At 33.1% G+C, this 23402-nt stretch overlaps 1 protein-coding gene across 1 annotated transcript; it reads right to left on the reverse strand.

Annotated features, from left to right (window-relative positions):
• Positions 1 to 19930: 19930 nt before the first annotated feature.
• LOC127264118 (transcription factor IIIA-like) lies at positions 19931 to 22771 on the reverse strand. The gene is made up of 6 exons (XM_051293508.1): positions 22581 to 22771; positions 21866 to 21997; positions 21081 to 21366; positions 20538 to 20773; positions 20317 to 20460; positions 19931 to 20237 (listed from the first exon to the last, which is right to left on the reverse strand). The coding sequence occupies exons 1-6, from the start codon at positions 22704 to 22706 to the stop codon at positions 20067 to 20069; spliced, it is 1095 nt and encodes a 364-aa protein (XP_051149465.1). The 5' UTR covers positions 22707 to 22771; the 3' UTR covers positions 19931 to 20066.
• Between the last annotated feature and the right edge of the window lie 631 nt (positions 22772 to 23402).

Below are 23402 nucleotides of genomic sequence, written 5' to 3' on the forward strand. Positions count from 1 at the left end.
GGTGTGAAAGAATGTAAATGGCCCCCAACTTGAGTTGGAGGCAACACTTGAACTGAGTTACCTTTTTGTGCCCGTGCATTGGTGGGTGCAGAAGTAGGAAAATCGACTGGAATTGTGGGCATTGTATTACCCGCATCTCTACCCGCAACTGAGAAGATGTTTGTTCCCTCAATGCCTGTTCCTTTGTTCTTTTGCATCCTCTCATCTTTGAAATAGTCGACGACCTCGTAGCTATTGGAACCCTTGCGGGAACCGAATCCGATGCCCGCACTTTAGTCATAATGCCTGCACGCCAGAAAATTCAACAACTAAATAACAAGTCCTCAATTAACCCCAACACCAAGAACAATTTCACAATAGACATTCAAATATTATTTGACAATATCAATCACCCAAGAATTTCTCCCAATAATTTATATGCATCCATTTATCGATTGCATCAAACAACCTCTACGAAAATCGCCCAAATTAAAATTCTTCATCATCAACTTATTTTATATAATATCTAGGCAATAATCGATAGAGGTTTCTCAAGAGAATGCAATATAGATCAAGAGTAAATGACTTCCCTGAAATTTCCACCAATGACTCGCGGTTGATGGTCAGCGGCAGTGCTGAACAACAGTATATCAATAGTTTGAGATCGGGAGCAGCGTGCGGCGGAGGAGGCTGCTTCTGGCGGGCAGCTTTAGCGCGCCGACTTGGCGGAGGAGGCGCGCAGAATTGGCGGAGGAGGCGTGAATTCGAACCGGCCTGAGGAGAGAGCAGAGAGAATAGCGCATTGGGTGGCTGTGAAAGAGGAAGAGACAAAAATATTTAGGGTTTAAAGGGTGTAATAATAATAATAATAATAAATATAGAAATAATAATAAATACGTAATTGAAATAATAAATATAGTAATAAATATGGAAAGAAAAAAAATATTAGAATTTAATTACTATAATAATAATTATAATTATAGAAACAATAATAATTATAGTAATAAATATCATAATAATTATAATTATAGATGTAGTAATAAATATAATAATAAGAATAAATATAGTAACTATAATAATATTCCCTTCGTCTCATAACAAAGTATCCCTTTTTTCATTTTAGTCCGTCTCATAACAAAGTATTATTTTCTTTTTTTAGTAACTGTACTATCTAGCTAACATTACAATTACCCTTACAACTTACAATATATTACACAAATGTCATTACCTTTATACCACACATACTAATAAGGTTATTTTAATCATTTCTACTTTATTCTTATTATATCCCAATATAATACTAATATTTCTAAAACTACGTGCAAAAAGTAAATGAATATTTAGTTTCGGGACGGAGGGAGTAATAAATATAGAAACAAAATATATATATATACAAAAAAAATAATTAATAAATAAATAAAAAATAGCTATAATAATATTTATTATAGAAATAATTAATAAATATAGTAATATTAAATTTTTAATAATAAAAATAAATATAATATATATAATAATTCCCCAAAAATAAATCATCTTTTTGCACAATTTTTCAGAATGTAAAACTTTGTTAAGCGTGATCACGCCTTCTGATTTCTTTAAAAATTTCTCTCTCTCATCAATCACAACACACTGGATGCGTGGCCACGCCTAAGAATCATTCCCATTCTGCTCCACTCAACCACAAAAATTTCACCTGTCATCAAAACACCAAAAACAAGGCATAAAATTGACTCCGAAACACAACAAAACTAAAAACACACAAAATCAAATCAAAACACATGGGTTGCCTCCCAAGAAACGCCTTTGTTTATTGTCTTTAGTTCGACAAAACATCTCTTAAGCTAATTACGCGGCTCAAAGAGAGCTACGCACTCCACTTCTTTGCTCTGGAACCCTCATAGTAAAGTTTAAGACGATGCCCATTCACAACAAACCTCTTTTATGTGCTTAGACTTTGAATCTCAACTGCACCATACGGAAAAACGTTAGTAATAAAAAAGGGACCTATCCATCGAGAGTGAAGCTTACCCGGAAACAGTTTAAGGCGAGAATGATAGAGCAAAACTTTTTGGCCAACTTTGAATTCTTTCCTCAAAATATTATGATCATGAAATTTCTTACTTCTCTCTTTATAAATCATAGCATTCTCGTAAGCTTCGTTTTGAATCTCCTCCAACTCTTGCAACTGTAATTTCCTACATTCTCCAGCTTCACTCAAATTCATGTTACACTGTTTAATCGCCCAAAAAGCCCTATGTTCAAGTTCAACAGGTAAATGGCAAGGCTTACCAAAGATTAACCTGTAGGGCGACATCCCAGTGGCGTTTTGTATGCAGTTCTATACGCCCATAACGCATCTTCTAAGTGTAAACTTCAATCCTTCCTATCCGGCCTCACCATTTTCTCCAAAAAAATCCCTTTGTCTCTCGATTGGAAACATCTGCTTGCCCGTTTGTTTGCGGATGATATGATGTTGAGACCTTATGAAGAACCCCATACCTGCGAAACAAAGCTGAAATGGTTTTGTTGCAAAAATGTGTGCCTCGATCACTTACTATTGCCCTAGGCATTCCAAAGCGAGTGAAAATCAAGGACTTCAGGAAATCTGCAACAACCTTAGCATCGTTAGTTCGGGTAGCCTTTGCTTCCACCCACTTCGACACATAATCAACAGCAAGTATGATATACAGAAAACCATGTGAAAGTGGAAATGGACCCATAAAATCCATACCCCACACATCGAATACCTCAACAAACAACATCAGTGTTAGGGGCATTTGATTTCTAGCAGAAATATTGTCTACTCTTTGACATTTATCACATGCTTTGCAAAATTCATAAGCATCCTTAAATAATGTAGGCCAATAAAATTCACTATCGAGTACTTTTCTTGCAGTCCGTTGGGAGCCAAAATGACCTCCACATTCTAATGAATGACAAAATTTCAAAATGGACTCATACTCACTTTGTTCAACACAATGTCGAATAACTTGGTTCGCACATCGTTTCCACAAGTAGGGATCATCCCAAACATAGTATTTTGCATCACTTTTCAGCTTGTCTTTCTTTGCTTTTGTCCATCCTGCAGGGAATTTATTAGTGACCAGATAGTTCACTAAATCAGCATACCAAGGAGAAGAACAAGAAATCACAAGTAATTGCTCATCCGGAAAATACTCCCTCAAATGTAATTCATCTTCAACTATAGGAAGGCGACTTAAATGGTCAGCTACCAAATTTTCGCTTCCTTTATTATCTCGAATCTCCACATCAAATTCTTGTAGGAGTAATATCCATCGTATAACCCTTGGCTTGCTTTCCTTCTTAGCCATTAGGTACCTCAAAGCTGCATGGTCAGAAAATACAATTACTTTTTTACCCAGCAAGTAAGATCTAAATTTTTCTAAAGTGAAAACAACGGCTAAGAGTTTTTTTCAGTAGTGGAGTAGTTCAATTGGGCTCCATTGAGTGCTTTTGATGCATAGTAGATTGCCCATGGAATCTTTTCACTTCTCTGTCCAAGTACAGCCCCCACTGCCATGTCGCTTGCATCACACATAATCTCAAAAGGTAAATCCCAATTCGGTGGTTGAATGATGGGCGGTGATGTCAAAACTCTTTAATCTTGTTAAATGCCTTCTTACACTCTTCATCAAACTCAAATTGAACATCCTTTGTAACAATCGGAAAAGAGGAGCAGCCACCTTCGAGAAATCTTTAATGAACCGACGATAAAATCATGCATGCCCTAAAAATGAACGCAAATCCCTCACCGAAGTGGGATAGGGTAAAGCAGAGATAATATCAATCTTGGCTTTATCTACCTCTATTCCTTTTGATGAAACTAAATGTCCAAAAACTATTCCCTCTTCTACCATAAATTGACATTTTTCCCAATTCAACACTAACTTGGTTTCTTTACACCTTTTCAAAATCACAGCCACATTGTCTAAACAAGTGTCAAAATCATCTCCATATACACTAAAATCATCCATAAAAACCTCAATAATCTTCCCTACATATTCAGAAAATATGCTTACCATACACCGTTGAAATGTCGCAGGGGCATTGCATAAGCCAAATGGCATTCTTCTATAAGCAAATGTGCCAAAAGGACATGTGAATGTCGTCTTTTCTTGATCCTCCGGTGCGATGGCAATTTGGAAATAACCTGAAAAACCATCTAGGAAACAAAAATGAGATTTTTCCCGCTAACCTCTCAACTATTTGATCAATGAAAGGTAATGGAAAATGATCTTTCTTTGTGACTGAATTTAGCTTACGGTAGTCGATGCATTGACGCCAACTGGTTTGTTTCCGAACCGGGATCAACTTACCATCATGGTCAACCTCAACAGTGACTCCCACCTTCTTAGGAACAATATGAATTGGACTTACCCATTGACTATCCGAAATTGTATAGATGATATCAGCATCCAAGAGCTTCAAGATCTCTTTCTTTACGACTTCCATCATAGCAGGATTCAACCTCCTTTGAGCTTGCCTTATTGGCTTGGCATTTTCCACAAGCACAATCTTGCAAAGAAATGGGCTAATCCCCTTTATATCAGCTAACGTCCACCCAATGGCTTCTTTGTGCTCTCTCAAAATTCGGATCAACTTCTCCTCTTGACTAGGAGACAGTGCAGCAGATATGATCACCGGTAATGTCTCTTCAACTCCTAGGAAAGCATATTTCAAGTTCGAGGGCAATGGCTTCATCTCCAAAGCCGGTGCCTGCACAACAGATGGCAACAACCCCTTATCAGATTTTGCTAAAACTAAATTAACCACAACATACCTTAATGGTTCATGCGGCAGAGATTGCAAAGCCAGAATCATTTTGTCCAATGCACCACTTATGGGAAATTCATCCATAGAGTTCATGTCCAAGCAGTTTGTAAGTGCAACCTCCAATTCATCCTTTCCACTCAAGTCAAAGACTTCCTGCACATTTTCAGTAAGGACATCTACACAATACAAGCTATTAGGCTCCACAAGATATCCCATTGCATCAAAAATATTGAAATGAACCTTTACACCTTCGAACTCCATAGTCAATGTTCCTGTTTTAACATCTATCTTTGTTTGTGCAGTGCACATAAAAGGCTGTCCAAGCAAAATGGGGGATGGATTAGGTGAATTGTCATCATGCATATCTAGAACATAGAAATCATCAGGGAATATTAACTCATTCACTTGCACAAGAACATCCTCAATTATCCCTTCAGGGTAAGCGTTGGTTCTATCGGCAAGTTGAATTATTATCCCCATTTCTTTCAAATGCCCAATGTTCAATGAGTTAAAAATAGACTTAGGCATAACATTTATAACTGCTCCTAAATCTAACATAGCCCTTTTAATTTTTATTTTACCTATTTTGCACGGGACTACAAACATACCTGGATCTCCGCACTTTTGCGGCAATTTTCTTCGAAGCACAGCGGATACGGTCTCTCCAACTAGCACCTTTTCGTCCCCTCTCAACTTCCGCTTCTTAGTACACAGTTCCTTCAAAAAATTTTCATAACGGGAACTTGCTTAATTGTATCAAGGAAAGGGATACTTAGCTACTTTCTTAAACATCTCCATGATCTCTTTGTCCTTGCGACTTTTAGTCGGTTTCACTAACCTGTGAGGAAATGGAGCACTATTAAGATTGGATTGAATAGGAGGATCAGAAATTACTTGATCAGTAGTCTTGTTCGCTTCATGCTCAATCTCCTTCTCATTCTCCTCTTCACCTCTCTTTTTCAGTAATCACCTTCGAACCCTTCAGCTCCTTACCACTCGATCATTGAACTAACATTGCTCGTGTTCATGTGGGTTTGAGCTGGAAGCTTGCCTTTTTCTTTTTCTTTCATCTTATGCGCCTCTTTCACGACTTGAGACATCTGATCTTCCAAGTTCTTTATGTTTGTTCTCGTCTCTTGCTGAAATTGCAAAACATTAGAGGCAATTGTTTTCACCATATCATGCAAAGAGTTACCAGGAACGGGAGCTTGGTGCATAGTCCTTTGTTGCTGCTGCTGTGCTTGTGGTTGGAAACCCGGTGGTTGCTGCTGTCCATAGGATTGCTGATTCTGATTCCTATATCGAAAATTGGGGTGGTCTCGCCATCCCGGATTAAATGTGTTCAAATAGGGTCATAAGCCCTTCTTGGTGCAAAACCTGCAGCATTCACTTCCACCTCTTCTCTTAGTGTGGGACAAGCATCCGTAGGATGCTCAACACTCCCAAAAATTCCACACGGCTTCACTTGAGCATTACCTACAACAGGTTTTCTCACAAAAGCAGTTAGCTCATTCAATTGTTGTTGCATAGGAGAACTTACCACAACAGCTTCTTTCACTCCCACGACATCCCTCGGCCCAAATTGTTGAGAGTTCATGGCCATAGCATTCAACAATTCCCAAGCTTTTCTCGGAGTCTTATTCATTAAAGCGCCTCCACTAGCAGCATCGATAATCCTCCTATCAATAGAAGTTAGTCCTTCATAAAAATATTGAATTAAAAGTTGCTCAAAAATTTGATGTTGGGGAGATCGAGCAATTAATTTATTGAATCTATCACAATACTCGTATAAGGACTCCCCTGATGCTTGTTTGATGCCACAAATCTCTTTTCGCAAATTCGCAGCCCGGGATGCGGGAAAGAACTTCTCAAAAAATTTGCACTTCATATCCATCCATGTGATAACACTCCCGGCCGGAAAGTTAAACAACCAATCTTTAGCTGCATCCTTCAAAGAAAATGGAAAAGCCCGGAGCTTTATTTGATCCTCAATGACTCCCGGAGGTTTCATACTTGAACATACCACATCGAATTCCTGCAAGTGCTTGTGTGGTTCCTCCCCTGCCAAGCCATGAAAAGACGGCAATAAATGTATTAATCCAAATTTAACCTCTAATGTCGTATTATCGGCTATAGCAGGAAAAGTAATACACAAAGGGTGCTGAATTAAGTCGGGAGCAGCTAGCTCCCTCAAGGTTCTTTGTGCCATTGGATATATCAAAACTTCTTCAACTTCCTTGGCCTCTTCACCCTCGTCAGAACTAGAGGTATCCGCTAGTTGGATAGCTAAGTTAAGTCCCGGTGACTCAACTTCTTTCCCGGCCCTTTTTCGCTCTTTAGCTTATTTCCTCAAACGACGTGCAGTTCTTTCAATCTCTTAATCAAAGATTAATTGACCTGTACGACTAGTTCGAGGCATAAACCATTAAGCGGAAATTAGAGCTAAATAAAAAAAAACAACCAAATATCAAAAATCCTTATACTGTTCCCCGGCAATGGCGCCAAAATCGCTGTCCTGTCGCACAGCTGCAAAATAAAATATCAATTCCTACGTCCCACAATATGCAGTATAGCAGTAGTGAGTAGGGTCGTCTCCGCAGGGAAACAATAATTTTTTCTCTATTTGATTGATTATAATTATATTAATATATGTTGGGGGGATTTGATTATCACACTAAATAAAGAAGAATAAAATTTACTTAAAAAACGCAAGTTAACTAGAATGCAAAATTAGCGGTTTACCAAATATGATTAAACTCTAGCATAGGCATGAATTTTTCATTCGGGATATGAAATTTGATCATCGACTAGTTGGATAAATTGGTTATAGTTGATCTACACGCGTTCACAACCAACCTTTCCTTACTTTTTCGATAGCTAAGGTACGACCGTTATCTATTTCTCTAATCGGGAAATAATCTTAGGTACGACCGTAGTTTTCTAACTCGACAGCAGTAAAAAAATAGAAAGGCCCCATTCAATTTAACAAGCTCCTACGAGGATTTGTTAAAAACTGATTTTAATTCTTCCCTAGAGTGTTCTTCTCTAGGTTGCTACGCCAGTTGGAAAATTACACAATTACGTATGTCAATCCCAAATATAGCTATGAAATACTAAATTGATACGTGCGCAATAATCAATTCAAGATTTTTAAACTCATCAATTAGAAGAATTAAAAATACCCAACATCGATGAACACCAATTTTAATCGAAACCAAGTCTCACAATTTCAATCCCGAACATCAATTCATACCTACACTAGAAATGAAACTACTCGAAATCCATAACAATTAAAAACATAAAATAAATCAAAGAGTTCATCATGCCTTCAAGTTTAAAAATTGACAACAAACCAATTCTAGAAATGAAGAAAAAGGTGCCTGGAAGTTCTTCTACGTTGCTCTCCAAAGTTCCCGTACGTAGTGTTCTTCCTTCGCTTCTCTTCTATTTCAGAAATGGGTTTTAGGTGAGATCGTCGTTTTGCGTTTCTTCTTCCCCTTCTTTATTGGCCCTAACTCTCCTTTTCAATTCATCATTTTAGATCCCCTTTGCACTTGAAACCAAACAATTCTAAAATTGCTAATTACCCCCGGATGACCTTTTAGCAATTTTCATTCTTCCTGCTTCGTGATCACACCTAAGGACTTCATGCGTTCTGCTTTTCTCTCCAATATGCCCAAAATTTGCCAACTCCTCAACGCCTAGTAGAAAGTTCAAAAACACACTATTAGGAGCATATATACAAAATTTGCATCCAAAAACCGTCTAAAATATAGCAAAATATTTATCTAATATCGCATATATCATTTTTCTTTTTATAATAAACCGTTTTGTAGCCTCATACGCTTCTTTTGATTAAGCCTTTTCTGATTTGAACTTTATGTTAGAAAGAATTACTTTAAGTTCATGTTGTGATGCACTTTATTTCTTCGGCATTAGTTAGAACGAAAGTTGGGTACGAATAAGTCATAGTATGCAGGAATGATCATGGGTAGTGAAGGTATCTTTATATAAAGGGAAAAGCCAAAAAAAAATAGAAAATAAAAGAAAATAAAACTTAAAAAAAAATAAAAATAATTATCTTTACGAAGTATTAATATATATCTACGTAATTGAAGTTTGGGTAGTAAATAATGTAAGGGTTTCATTGTTTATGCGAATTTGTTTTTCATATGCTAGCATCACATTCTTAATGTATTCTTTTCTAACATTGTTAGCCGTAGTTTATCGTTGTTTTCCCTACCCCCGACCATAAGCCCCGCTACAACCCTTATCGAAAGTCCCTTTGATTCTGTATGCTAGATTTGAATATCCTAAGTAAGGAAGATTTGATTTTTACTCAAGTCTTTAGGATAATCTTTTGTTGCATTACCTGAGTGTTGAGCCAATTATACGCTTAATTCCTTCAGAGATCATGTGCGAATATACTTTATCTTGTGAGGTCGACTTGGCTTGATGTGTTGAATTTCGGATTGAATTGGTTGTGTTGGATTCTCTTGTCATATTGAGTCGTTTGCGATTTGTTTGGCTTATTTTGAATATATGCTTGAGGGCAAGCATGATCTAGGCGTGAGGAAAATTGATAGCTTGAAATCTCATGCATTTTATGTTCATATCATATGTGATATTTGATGGATTTGGATTGGATGCTACCTAATTTTTGTGCATATTGTTTATTTCCAACATGTTTGAGAGAAAAAGCAAATTTGGCGTAATTAGAAAAAATAGTAACGAAAAATTCAGATTTGCACCCCTGAGTTAGTCATGGCCATGACTAACTCCTCCCTATTGATTGACATGGGAATTTAATTAAAGCCCCAAAATCACAGCTACAAAATAATGAGGGCAAAAATTAAATAAAAAGAAGTGGAGTAACACGCAGAGAAAAGAGAGAACGGCTAGAAGCAGATACGCACAGGAGCAGGAGACTGACAGATTCATAGATCGCACATAAGCAAATCGACAGAGAAGATTTCCCTTCAGACTATGACTTTATTTTTTTTTTTTGTTCTTTGCTATTTGATTATGGAGTAGATATTTTTCTTGTTTGAGGGATGATAATGTTTTGGTTCTTGTGTTTTGAAGATTCTTGACTTCTTTTATAAAAGTTATTTTTTATTATCAATATTTGTCTAGTTCTGAAAATAATGTTTGTGATCGTTAGTTTGATTGGATATTTTGGTACCGATATTTAAATTGGTTTGATAATCTAAAGTCAATTCAGGTAGGATATCCGTAATTGTATTCGCAGTTAAATATGTGACAACCAGGTTAAATAGTTCATTTCCTGGGGTTAGACAATCAAATTTAATTGCTCCTCTTAGGTAGTACTTGTTTTGAATTAGGTTTTTCTAAATTTGAATGCGATTAGGCAATATTTTTTATAGGCATACCTAAGTTTATTAGCTTAATTAGAGATAGTTAACGGTCATACCTTAACTACCTACACTGTGAGGAAAAATTGGTTGTCAGAGATTGTTGATTACTATAACCAATTTATTGATAGTCTAATAACAATTAACTTTATTGAATTGATGATAAAACACAAGTGTCATAATTGTATCATCCCTTGAGCCAAACACCCCCCCTTAATAGCTAGTTTTCCGTTAATTTAATTGCTTTGTTATTTTATCTTCATTAGATAATAAAAGAAAATTCCGCTCTTTATTTACTGCATTAGAACACGAAAGAGTGGATTACAGAATCCTTGTGGAGATGATCCATTCCCCTGTATTACATTAAATTGTGATAACATAATAGGTGAAATATTTGATTAACCGTGTGACAGGTCAGCTTTAGTGGCCGTTCTTTTTTGGTCATTTGTTTTTTCGTCATTGTCATTTTGTCTTTATTTTAAACTTTGGTTGAAGATTTGATTATCGCTCTCATATTAATTTCTTCTTTTCTAAGAGATTTGATTGCCCCCGCTGTTTGAAGTGCTGTATTTCTCATCTTCTGAGAAATCTTTATTATGAGGTCCATACATTCCACTAGAGACCATGCTCAATTCCATATCATGAGCACGAATGGCGAGTTATTTAAAAGTATGGGTCAGATCCCTTGTAGGATATATTTCAAGCCCCAATGTATTCTTTGTATGCACATTTCTATGGCAGAAGCCTCGAAAAAATGGTCTTTGCAGTTGAAATTTAAACTTCTCCAACAGTTGATGTAGTCAATTACTGGCTCATCTTTCCATTGGCGGTTGTTGGTGAGTTCAGTCATGCTGGCGGTTATCTTCATATTGTAGAATTGGTTCAAGAACTCATACTCTAATTGCTCCCAACTGACGATGGAAATAGCCTCTAAGTCGATGTACCAGTCGAAGGCATTGCCCTTTAGTGACCGCACGAATTGTTTGTTTAGGAGTTCTTCATATGTTCCAACATCATTGCATGTTTCGACAAAGTGCGCTATATGTTGTTTTGGGTTGCTTTGGCCGTCGAATTGTTGAAATTTTGGTGGTTGATAGCCTATTGTCATTTTTAGGGCGTCAATCCTTGCAATGTAAGGCTTGGTGTAAATGTGCGTCAACCTTGAACTTTCTTCAACTTCCCTTTTGAGTGCTCCTTTAATATACTCCTCAAGTTGGAATATATGAATGAAGGAGTTGGATAATGCTTGAAATAGAGTTGGTTCTGCCACATTTTTTTACCGTGACGTTGATCTGTGGATATTACTGTTTCATTTTGGCCATCGGAGAAGATGGTTGCTTTTCGAAGGCATGACCGGCTTTTTCAAGCTTCTCCAGCTTTGTGAGAAGTTTTTCGATGAGGACGTCTTGTTGTTGCATATGTTGTTGAGACATCCCTTCAACAATTTTGGTCAATGCTACAAGTTGGTCCTCTATATTCGAAGTATTGATAGTCACCATCGAAGCAGAGCTTGATGCAGTTGAATGACTTGCAGTTTGTTTAGGGGTGAATGGCGCAGAGGTACTTTTGAAACTTTCATCATCTTCGAAAAGTGGGTTTTTCTCCGTGATTCTTGAATGAGTGTCCTCAGAGAACAATAATGTCCTTTTGGCCTTGCTTCGTGTCATCACTCCGGAATTTGTTAAAGTGTTTGAAGTTCTTGATGTTGTGGATTCAGCGATTCCTTTGGCGGCGGCAGCTTGAGCAGCAGTTTTTGACGCGACGTTAGAAGTCTTGATCTTGAAGGAAGCCATTCGTCATTGAGAATTCAACGGAAAGAAAAATGAAATGCATAGTGGTCGCACTGGGCATTTAATTTTTAATTCCTACAATTAGATATCAAATTATTTTTATTTTAAAAAATATTAGCTTGTTCGGCCCTATTTGAGTCAGATTTTTGGATCATACTCATTTTGTCTATTGTAATTAAATTAAAAATATGGATAATTCAGTATGACATACCGAAAATGCGAATCATATCGTATATTGTTATGAAACTTTGGTTATAATATTAAAATATATCGATATTGCACCAAAAAAATCTATATAGGGTGTGTTTGTTTGGGGGTTTGGATTTTGAGTTGGGATTTGAATAGTAAAAATTTTGAATTTGAATAGTTGTATGATGTGATATAAGTAGGTGTTGATGTGATGTTTTGAATTTAAAATTGATATGTAGTATAATATAAAAAAATGAGAAATATGTGTTTCATTTGATATTTTTGGGGAGAAAAAATGGGATGAATAGTAGAAATCTAATCCAATCCCCCAAACAAACACACCCATACTAAAAACTCAGTAACATATATATACTGTACCGTATTGATAATTTAGTATACCGAAAGTATCAATATATATTATTTTATACTGAAATATCAAAATTAAAAATAATTTTATAATTTAGAAAAAAATAAAAAAATATCCCTCCGTCCCAGAAATAATAGTCTGGGTTGGGTTTGACACGGAATTTAAGGAATATTGATATTATATTGTTAGTGGGTAAAAAGTACGGGTAAAAGACTTTTTTGCCCTTGTGAGTGTATTAGTGTAAAAAGTAGTGTCAATTGTGTAATAATAATGAAAAAGTAATAATAGTTTTATAGTGATATAGTTATTTATAGAAATGAGACTATTGTTTTAGGACGGACAAAAATGGTAAACAAGACTATTGTATTTGGACGGATGGAGTAATTTTTATCAATATAACATATTATCAATATATACAGACATATAAAATATCAAAATATCAACGCAATATCTTATAATTTTGCTGTATACCGAAATAATTTCGGTATTTCAATATATATAGATAATGTCAAACTATATATTGATATTTTATCGAAAAAATTTGGTACAATATCACACCATATTGAAGGTTTTAGCATATTGAAAATTTGAGATTTTTGATAATTTTTCAGTATAATATGCACAATATTTTGACAATTTGATAGCTTTTACATCTAATTAAAAATAATTTGTTGAAATAATTATACATAAAAAATTTAGATATATTCAGCCAACAAAAACCTCCAATACATTTTTCAATTAATATTATAAAAAATACAATATAATACACATAATATATAGTAATATTTATTTTACACGTAGTAAAAAGTTAAAGTTAACAATTCAACTCAAAAAATTATTATTTCTTACTCTCTCCGTCCCGTAAAATTAGTCCATTTTTCCTCTTTTGGCCATCTCGTGAAATTAGTCACATTTCATAATATAGTAATAATTAGTAAACACTAATTACAATTACAAATTTAACTATATTTTATTCAATTACTAATACTTCTAACTTTTATTGTTTGTTTTATTGTAAATTTAAAAGTATGGTTAGAATTTTGAATAATAAAAATTAATAAATATTCAATATGATATAAATAAGTATTTATGTGATGTCTAAAATTTTCAATTAATTTTTAATATAATATAAAAAATATTTGATTTGATGTCTTACGATTGAAAATTACTTAATCATGAGATTTGATTTAGAATTTTATTTTTATATTTCATTAAAAAAAAATTGATTTTTATCACTATTGTGAAGAGTGAAAAATACCAATTTTCTCAAATAATACAGGTAGCGTACGAAAAAAATATGAAAGTGTCAAAATTATTGTATATCGTAAATTTTTATATAGTATGATACCGTACCGAATATTTTCAGTAGGACAATTGCATATACTTTTAGCATTGTTGGTATAATATATACCGAAAATATCAATACAGTTTGATATTTTAGTATTTGATATATCAGTCTATATCAATAATTTAGTATATTGATACTAAAATAATTAATTTTCTAATATATTCTTAAAATTGTAAAATTATTTTTAATTTTTAAATTTTAACGTAAAATATTATATGATGATACCATACATGTAATTCGATTATAAATGATTCGATACTATATTTAGATAATACCAAACCATGTTGTATACCACACCGAATTTTCGGTATATTAAAAAAAATATCGATACCATACAAAAAAAATTCGGTATACTGAAATTTGGCATTTTCGGTATTTTTTAGTACAGTATGTATTCTTTCTGTAATTCAGTATTTTTTCATCTATAAATTCGGTATATTAAATTATTGGTACAATATCTTGTTATAATAAAATAGCATACTAAAAATTTTTGTACGATATATAAAATATGCGTTATAAATTTGGGCATGTAATATTGAATTATCCTTACCTATAATCAAATTCGAAAAATTTGATGTTTTGTTTATATTATAAAATTTTAATGTTACGGCTGTTATTTTTGTATTTAAATTATTACAATTAATTTTTTTTATCTAATTGCATAATTTACAATCAATATAATAATATTGTTTAAAAATAAAACAATTTCAATAAATAAAACATTAAATTTTAAAAAATAAAATAAAATAATATTTCAACTTTTATTTTAATATTTCATCAAATAAAAATAGTTAAAATAACATTTTATTACATATATTATATTAAGTAATCACATTAATTAACTATATAAACCAAATTTTCTTAAATTCCGTGACATAAAAAACACAACTAATTTCGCGAGACGGAGAGAGTATACAGATACACTTTTACATATCTAACATAAAATTATTTTAAACTTAAGAGTAAACAAATATACCCTTAATAAATTAATTTAATTGGTTAAAATTTCATTACTATTAGATTTGTTAACTTTTACCTTTTATAAAAAATGGTATAATTGAAATGAAAAAAAAAAATTGCATAATGTAATAGAACGAAAAGAGGACAACATTTTGAACTCTTCAAGCTAAAAATTCTTTAAAAAAATTGTTTGTCGAATACCTCTAAAAACTAGAGTAGTTATTTTATCCAAGTTTTAATATCAGAATGAAAGTTTTTTTTTACAGCTTCTAAAATAAATTGGTACAATGCGTTTGTATTGAAAGAAAAATATTGAAGCGATTGGTGACAATTTTGTGGATAAGAAGTTGTATTCAAGCTTTCTTTTCTATTTTTTTACTTTTTTGTTCTCTCTTTCTCTCTCACACTCTCTCTCTAGCTTTCTTTTTCTTCCTCTCATTTCTCTCTTTCTCTTTCTTGTTCTCTTTTCTTTTCTTTTTTTTTGTTTTAATTTTTTTTCTCTCCAAGTAACTATTGTATGTAAGTTTTAGATTTGGAATAAATTCCATTTAAAAAGCTTGGTTACTTAAGATATATGGTAGATTTGAAAGTTTAGCAGCAATGACTCGTTTATTGATGTCTTTTTCTTGTGACGGCTCTTTTTCTTCCATCCCGTTGAACAAAAAAATTACACGATGGCTCATCTGTGAAAGGGAAAATTAGGAACCTCTTAGAGACACCTGACGCAAAAAAAGTTGTTTGGAAGCCAATAAATTATTTTTTATTTTTTATGTAAGTCATTGTAAAATCAACTTTAACCCACTGCAGTGGGTTGTACAAAAAAAATGGGGAGGGGCTCCAACCCACCCCCAAATCCTCCCATTTTTTGAATATTTGTAGCAACTCTAGGCCGCTGTTTGCGCCAAAATTGGGGGGAGGGGCCCCTAATCCATCCTCAAATTCAAATTAAAATTGAGATGTAATTTATAAATATAAAAAATTATATAAAATAATATAAAAGAAGAATATATAGGGAATATATTTTTATAGTGAAAATTGAAATTTATGGTTTGAATAAAATTATTGTAAATTAACTTTACTGTAACTATTGTAAAAATGAAGTAATGTGTTGGAGATAGTCTTACTCCATACACTATACCTCCACTCCATTTTTTGAGTAGAGCTGTTGTGGTGTTTTTTGTATTTTTGGTGTTTTTTTAGTGTATTGTGTAATTTTAATTTTTTAGTAGATAATATATAATGTTATATTTTAAAAAGTTGTATGTAATTTTACTTTTTTGAAAAATAATATATAATTTTATTTTTTAAAAGTGATAGATAATTTAAATTTTCGGAAAGTATATAATTTTATTTTTTAAAACAATAATGTATAATTTTACTTTTCGAAAAGTGATATAATTTTTATTTTTTTTAAAATAATGTTTAATTTTTTTTTTAAAGTGATATGTAATTTTATTATTTTATTTCTAATAGTTATTAATTATAAATATTACTTTTCATATATGTAATTTTTAAATAAAATATAAATTATATGTGTATAGATCTAACGCAAATATAAATTAAAGTTTGAGTGTAATTTATAAATATAAAAATTTATATAAAATAATATAAAAGAGGAATATATATAGGAAATATACTTTTTAAAATAAAAATTGAAATTTATGATTGAAATAAAATTATTGTAGATGAACTGCATAGTAACTAAAAAAATGAAGCACAAAGACCTTTTATGCATAAAAGTTGCTGCTTGTGCTCTAAGAGCACATACACTTGTGGGCAGGTTAAAAGCCTACATTTGCTTAAGTGTATCAGACGTGTTAATTCTAATGTGATATGTATCGATTTTTATTTTCCAAACAAACACAGTAGCTCTTTTCTTTCGGTTCTTTGTAATTTTTTCTCGCAATATTCCTAGCACACAATATTCACACCCAATCGTCACCAAATCTTTCATCCCAACCGGCGATTTTGTTGTAAAAAATCCAAACACAAAATTTTAAACCTTAACTAAAACAATCGATTCAAATCTTTCAGACATTAAGAAAAAAATAATAGAAGAAAATAAAAGAAGAACCATAAAAATAAGAAATTACTGCAAAGTTTACCATACCTTCGTCGCCATTGAAGAAAATCATTTCATCGACCGGGCATAGGGACGGTGAGATGACAACAAGAGGGAGAAGAGCGATCGTCGGCGACGGGAATATAAATGGGTTTGGGGAGAAGAGAACACCAAAGTCCGCGATTGGGGAGAGAGTGAGGAGAGAGAAGGGCAAAGAAGAGAGATGGAGAGAGAGAAGGGCAAAGAAGAAAGAATAGAGAAAAGAAACTGTTGATGATGCCGTCGTCTGCACAAAGATTGACTCGATTTTTAATCAAAATTTTATGGTTGAAATTTAAATCAATAGAAATGAGATTTTTCGAAGGATAAAAAGAAAAAGGTCTAGAGGAGAAGTTCTTCTATTTATGTGTCGTTGAATGTGCTCTAAGGTCGCCCACAACAAAGGGTTATGCCCATCAAGAATCCCCTAGTCACATTTTTTGAAGAAAAAAAAAAAAACAAACGCTTCTGACACAAAGCACTGATCCATGCTTGGGAGCAGTTCTTCCATCAGAATACTCAAGCTATATAAGCTTTTTTTATTTATTTATAATATATATATATTACTATCTCCGTCTCACATTGGATGTCTTAGTAAACACGATAATTTAGGATAAATATAATTAGTAGATAATTAAGAATGTATTAGTGAAATTAACCTATTATATATAATGTATTAGTAATCATTTTATGTAGAACAGACAAAAACAACAACATGGACATGGTAAGTGCGACGGAGGGAGTAATATTTGTATTTTTTATGTTTGTATTTTGGTATATATAAAAATTTGTGTTTGTATTTTGGTGTATAAAATTTTTATTTAATAATTATAATTTTAAATATAATAGTTTATATTAATTTTTTAATGAATATTTTTCTAAATATTTAATTTGATATTTATTAATTTAACTATAATTTTTGTTTAAGTACGTGATTCAATTAAAATTACACACAATACAAATAATAATTGAAATTACATGAAAACATTTATAAATTTAAACACATACTTACATGACTTAATTAAAATTACACACAATATAGATAATAATTGAAAATATTAAAATATTAATAATTTAAATGTAAACGTATGGAAGACATTCCCATGTCCACCTATATTTCATCTCTTCTTCAAATTCAGTAAAATTATTACCTTTAGCTATTAACATCACGAGCATATTCATTTTCTTCTGGGTAATTTTCGCTTGCACCAAATTAAATTCTAATTATCTAGCTTTCCTTTCAATTTTTCTCGTCACTTTGTCCAACCTTTTAGCTTTCAAAAGTGCTTCTATCTTTTCAAGTTGTTGCTCCATACTCGAGCTAAATTCAATGTTTTTCAAATAAAATTTTTCATGGTTTTCAATAGACGCTTGAATTAAAACCCTCGTTTAGCATTTGTTTCTCCTCTTCTTACTTGCTTTTATACCAGGTAGACGAGCGAAGAGTTGGGTCATCTCTGTCAAAGCATAGTGTTGTCGGACACGAATCCAAGTAACCACCGTCTTTCGTTGTTTTTGTACACTTTGAACTTCCACCACTGTTATGAAATTATTCGCAGTAACTTGTCATCCATTTAGGCTCATTTATGAGTATATGTCAAGTATCTACGTAAATGAAGTCTTTGTTTTTGTTGTCAGTTGAATATATCTCATTTGTTGCATTGAAGACATCCGTGGTTGATTGCCCACTGCGTATGTTTCTAGTAGCCTCCTCATAATACTCAACAAACTTTTGCACGCACTTAATGATTTTTACATTGAGTAAAATTTTTTGTTCGTTAGATTTTTGGGCTTGTTTTCTATGTAATATGATGCAATTCTTTTCCAGAAGCACTACTTGATTGGTCAGTATTTGTTACGGCATCTTTACTAGTGTTCAGCCATTCACTAATCAAAAGTTGTTATTCGATCCAACTCTACAACTTCCTCATATCATTACTTTTGTGTTGTCAGGCACATTGGCATATGCTAAATTAATAGGTGTGTTATGTTGAAGGGCGCCTATTATTTGTGTGGCGTGCATCATGAATTGAGGAGACGATGAACTTCTGAATGCTTGAAAGTTTGGAGAATAAAAAATTGAAAGAATTTGATAATGTGGGGAAAGATTGAATTGTTGAAAAGGGCATTAGATGTAGGGGACATAAGTTGATTTCCTAGCATTTTCATAAAACTAGAAAACTGGAAAGGATTTTGAAGATCTTGAGAGTTTGATGAATTTTGAAAATTCGGATCCCAACCTATAGATAAGTGTAAGAAATGTGAAATTCAGAAGCAATTATAGAGAGAAGAAAATGTGGAGATAATGTTGAAGAAATGAAGTGAGAATATGGGGTATTTATAATAAACATTGCAATGTCTATATTTTCCAAGGGGTATGTTCTCCAACGATTATATTCCTTAACGAGTTATATTTCCAATTGTTATATTCTCCAAGAGTTATATTCCTAACGGCTATATTTCACGTCTATATTCTCTATCGGCTAATTATTTTATTTGAAAAATATATTGTAATATTATATATTTTGTAATTAAATTTAATTTTTAAATTTTAATTATTATGTAAATGTGATACATAAAATATTTTTAAAATTATTTTACCAATAAAAACTAATACTTTTATTTTAATTAAATATTATAAGAATAAAATATGATTAAAATATATAAAAAATTTTGAATATAAGAAATATTTAATAATATAAAAAATACAAAGATTTTAGGAATTCTTTGCCATGATTAAAATATATAAAAAATTTTGAATATAAGAAATATTTAATAATGTAAAAAATACAAAGATTTTAGGAATTCTTTGCCCGGGGTAGAGTACTCAGTTGTGGGTGAGCCATGTCAGAATTTATTTTTTATTTTTCACTTACAAAAATGGTGACATGGATAGTGAGTTGGACTTTAATCCTTGTTGGCACAATTGCGTGGAAAATAATAATTATTATATAAAAAAAGAAAAAGAAAAAGAAAAAGTAAGTTGCCTTGATTCAACAATAAATTATGAGTCCCGAAAGCAGCTGGTAGGCAAAACGGATCATATTAATATTAGTATTGTTGATGTATTTGTATTACATACACACACATATATATATATATATCTATCTTGTTACAAGAAGCAAGAATCATGTCTGATTGAGAATTGTTCTTTCCCTCCTCTTCACGCTTGAGAGATGGGCGACGCCGGGTGGCTATCTTGCCCGTTCATGCTAATCTCCGGTGGAACTGGAACTACCCTCTTTCGCGACAGCGACTCGACAGCAGGGTACTTTCTTTTCCTGCCGCCTCTTGGCCTTGATCGAAATTGTTCATCAGACTCTTGGAAATCCCCCTGAACAAGGGGCAAGTCTCACACATGCCGCCACTTAAGCAAGCAAGTTAATGGATCGACAACGACAGAAATCACTTACTGGAGTAAATACATGGATCCCAGATTTTTCGTGTCTATCCCTGGCGTGTTTGAATGCAAATCTCATGCCACAACCCGTGACGTGGCAGATAAATGGCACAAGCTCAAAGTGCACTGCTTTCACATGCTGGCTGAGATTCGAAGGCTGCGGTAGTGACAGTATATTAATGATAACTTCTGCTCTCGAAGAACTTATGGATTATAGGGTAGAGTGGAGCTTACATTTGAAAATGTTAGGGAGCATCCATCAAAACTACACTTGATTCTCTCTGTGGAAATGTCTCCTTCATGCATTCGAATGTGTCGCTTAATGTTCTTCTTCAGCTGCTTAGTGCCGCACTTTTCACAGCTAACATACCGATGACATGACCGGATATGCTCCTTCAGGCACTTCTCGTTGCTGAAATATTTCATACATTCTGGCTCTGCACAGTATGCCTCCACCGAATCTAACTTAACTGCAATTAGCCCGGGAACCAAATGGTCAGAAATAGCCAGTAAATGCATCTCATAAAAAGTAATTACCATGTTTGTTTTTTTTTAATGAATAGTACCAAAAGTTTCAAAACTGTCTTATGTAAACATACTTTTATTCCCAAAACTATCCAAAATTCCAAAACTCGTATCTAAACAAAACCATAATAATTCAGCTAGCACCTTCTACCAAATTTCCAATTAATCGACAACATAATTTCATGAAACACATCCCGATCAACAAACAATTGATAATATGGTTTAATTAGTACCAAGATCGAAGGAAATTACCATGAGAATTCTCGTGCTTCTGTAATTTGGATAGATACTTGAACACCTTTCCACACCCGGGCTCAGGACATTTGTGCTCCTTGGGATGGTGCTCGACAGGAGAGACATAACCATCATGAATCTCTTTTACATGCCGTGCCATGTTACCCTGAACTGTAAATCTACTTTTACACTCAGGGAAAAGACATTCAAATAATTTCCCTTGATGCTGAAGCAAATGCCTTGTCAAGTGGTCCTTCCTTCTAAAGCTGGAGGGGCAATCATCCACCGAACATGTGAAGGGTCTCTGTACCAAACAAACCATCCTCAGAAACAAATCGTCCAGTGTTTTGATCACAGAAAATACTTGAAATTTGGTTTAACAAACAAACGGAAAATTCCCCAAACCTCCCGTGCAGTAGGCGTGATTGAGGCTCACTTGATGGAGCTTCCCAGGCAGTCTCCCGCCTGGTACTATTCCAATCAAGACAGTATTGTTGCCTCTCGCATTTTGGAGTTCTTTATGTGGGATCCAATGCTTCACGCCAAAGCAATTAAAATCGTTGTCCACCTTATTATAATCTGCAAGATTGTATTTTTTTCAATAGAGAAAATATCTGCATAAATGCACAAATCAGGCCACTCACATTCGTACACTGCATTCTAAGATCAAATTCTCTTTTATCACACAATCAATTGACTAAAGATTCTTACAGCTATGGAAACTCCATGAAGATCGTAGACTTAAAATTTGAATTTATAAAACTATACACTTTATTAATACAGAAATGAATCAAAAGCTTGACCTCAAGTGAATGGCTCTGCATATGCTGCTTCAGATGTGCCGGCTTTTGGAAAATGGAACCACATTCTTCACAAACATTCAGCTTCTTCTCAGCTCCATCTTCTTTGTTCATCTCCTTTTGCTTCATTTCTTCCTACAAGTCACAAAACCAGTCAATGACATGCAAAGCTAGTCAAACCCGTTGTGGCAGCTAAAAGTATATGTTGTATTAAAAATTCAATTGTTGGTTAATGTAAAGTGTTTGAGCTATCAATTAAATTAAGTTTAAAAGGTGATTTATTAAATTTATTTTTCTTAATAAGTCCTAGTCACTTATGTGAGCCGGGGCCAATTAATAATATATTATAAATAAGATTGTGTTAATAGAGGCAGTTTTACTTTTCCATATATTATGTGGAAATAACTTATTGTTCTTGAAAGAGTGTCCAAAGCTTAAAACCACAATCTCTTCAATCAATTTGAAGGTCTTGATCCTATTACTAACAAGAAATCAGGCTAGATTTATTATTATTGTTTTTATCTTAATTATTTGACACGGTAAATATTGGATGATTCTAATTCCTGTAGATTTCGAACAGTACGCCCGCCCCAGCCTGAAGCACAACAGTATCGCAATCCGGCAAACAACACAATACTAATTTACTCCATTACTCAAAAACATATAGTAACGCCGCCAAATCCAATCATAGCAGACAAAACTGTGCAAATAAACACACCTCATGGTTGGCGATGATGTGCGAAGCGATAAGAGATTTCTTCGACCTGCAAATCCCGCAGAACTCGCAGTAATACCTTCTAATGTCCTTGAATAATGGTCTGGGATACTCCCCTTGGTTCTCCATTCGTTTACTACGCTCGTAATCCTCTAAAGCGTGCGCGAGGAAGACGAAGAGCAGAGAAAAGTGGCGCGCAGAAACCCTAGATCACTAGATCAACATATATATAGAACCGTAAAAATGGGTGGGCCGGTTGAATGGACCGGGCCGCACCACCTCATTTTTCAAGAGAATACACTTGTAAGTTAGGAAGTAGATTAGCCGAGAACACCTAAATTTAAGTGGATGTTTGTTTGCGCATTTCCAATTTTAAATTGGAATTTGAAAATATGATATAAATAAATATTAATGTGATATTTTAAATATGAAATTAATTTTTAATACAATATAAAAAAATAGGTATTTGATATAATATTTTTTCGAAAAAAATTTTATGTGAAAAATATAAATCTCCAAAAATCCCTCGAACTAACACACACTAATGCTCCATTCGTTTAGCCACAGAGGGCCATTTTTTTTCTTTTTTATCTATTTAGACTATTTTTTATTTTTGATAAATTTATTAATTTTCAACCTATTTAACAAAAATAAATCAATTTAATTAAATTTCTATTTAATTTTAGGCTTACAATTAGACATTCAAAATATCTTTATTTCTATCAATTCAATTTATAAATATTTTTATCTATTTTAAAAAAACTCTCTATTTTTTTATAAAACTAATTTATGGTAATAATAAATAAATATATTTTTTATTTATTT

The sequence above is a fragment of the Andrographis paniculata genome, unplaced genomic scaffold, assembly GCF_009805555.1.
Source record: "Andrographis paniculata isolate CXL003 unplaced genomic scaffold, ASM980555v1 Contig69END, whole genome shotgun sequence".
NCBI classification, from domain to species: domain Eukaryota; kingdom Viridiplantae; phylum Streptophyta; class Magnoliopsida; order Lamiales; family Acanthaceae; genus Andrographis; species Andrographis paniculata.

Bases quoted from the DNA above. Each gene is read 5' to 3' on its own strand.
- LOC127264118 (XM_051293508.1), bottom strand. From the start codon at position 22,706: ATGGAGAACCAAGGGGAGTATCCCAGACCATTATTCAAGGACATTAGA. The intron at 21,998-22,580 runs GTGTGTTTATTT...TGTGACTTGTAG, and splicing joins ACATCATCGCCAACCATGAG to GAAGAAATGAAGCAAAAGGA. The intron at 20,774-21,080 runs GTAATTTCCTTC...GGCTAATTGCAG, and splicing joins GAAGCACGAGAATTCTCATG to TTAAGTTAGATTCGGTGGAG.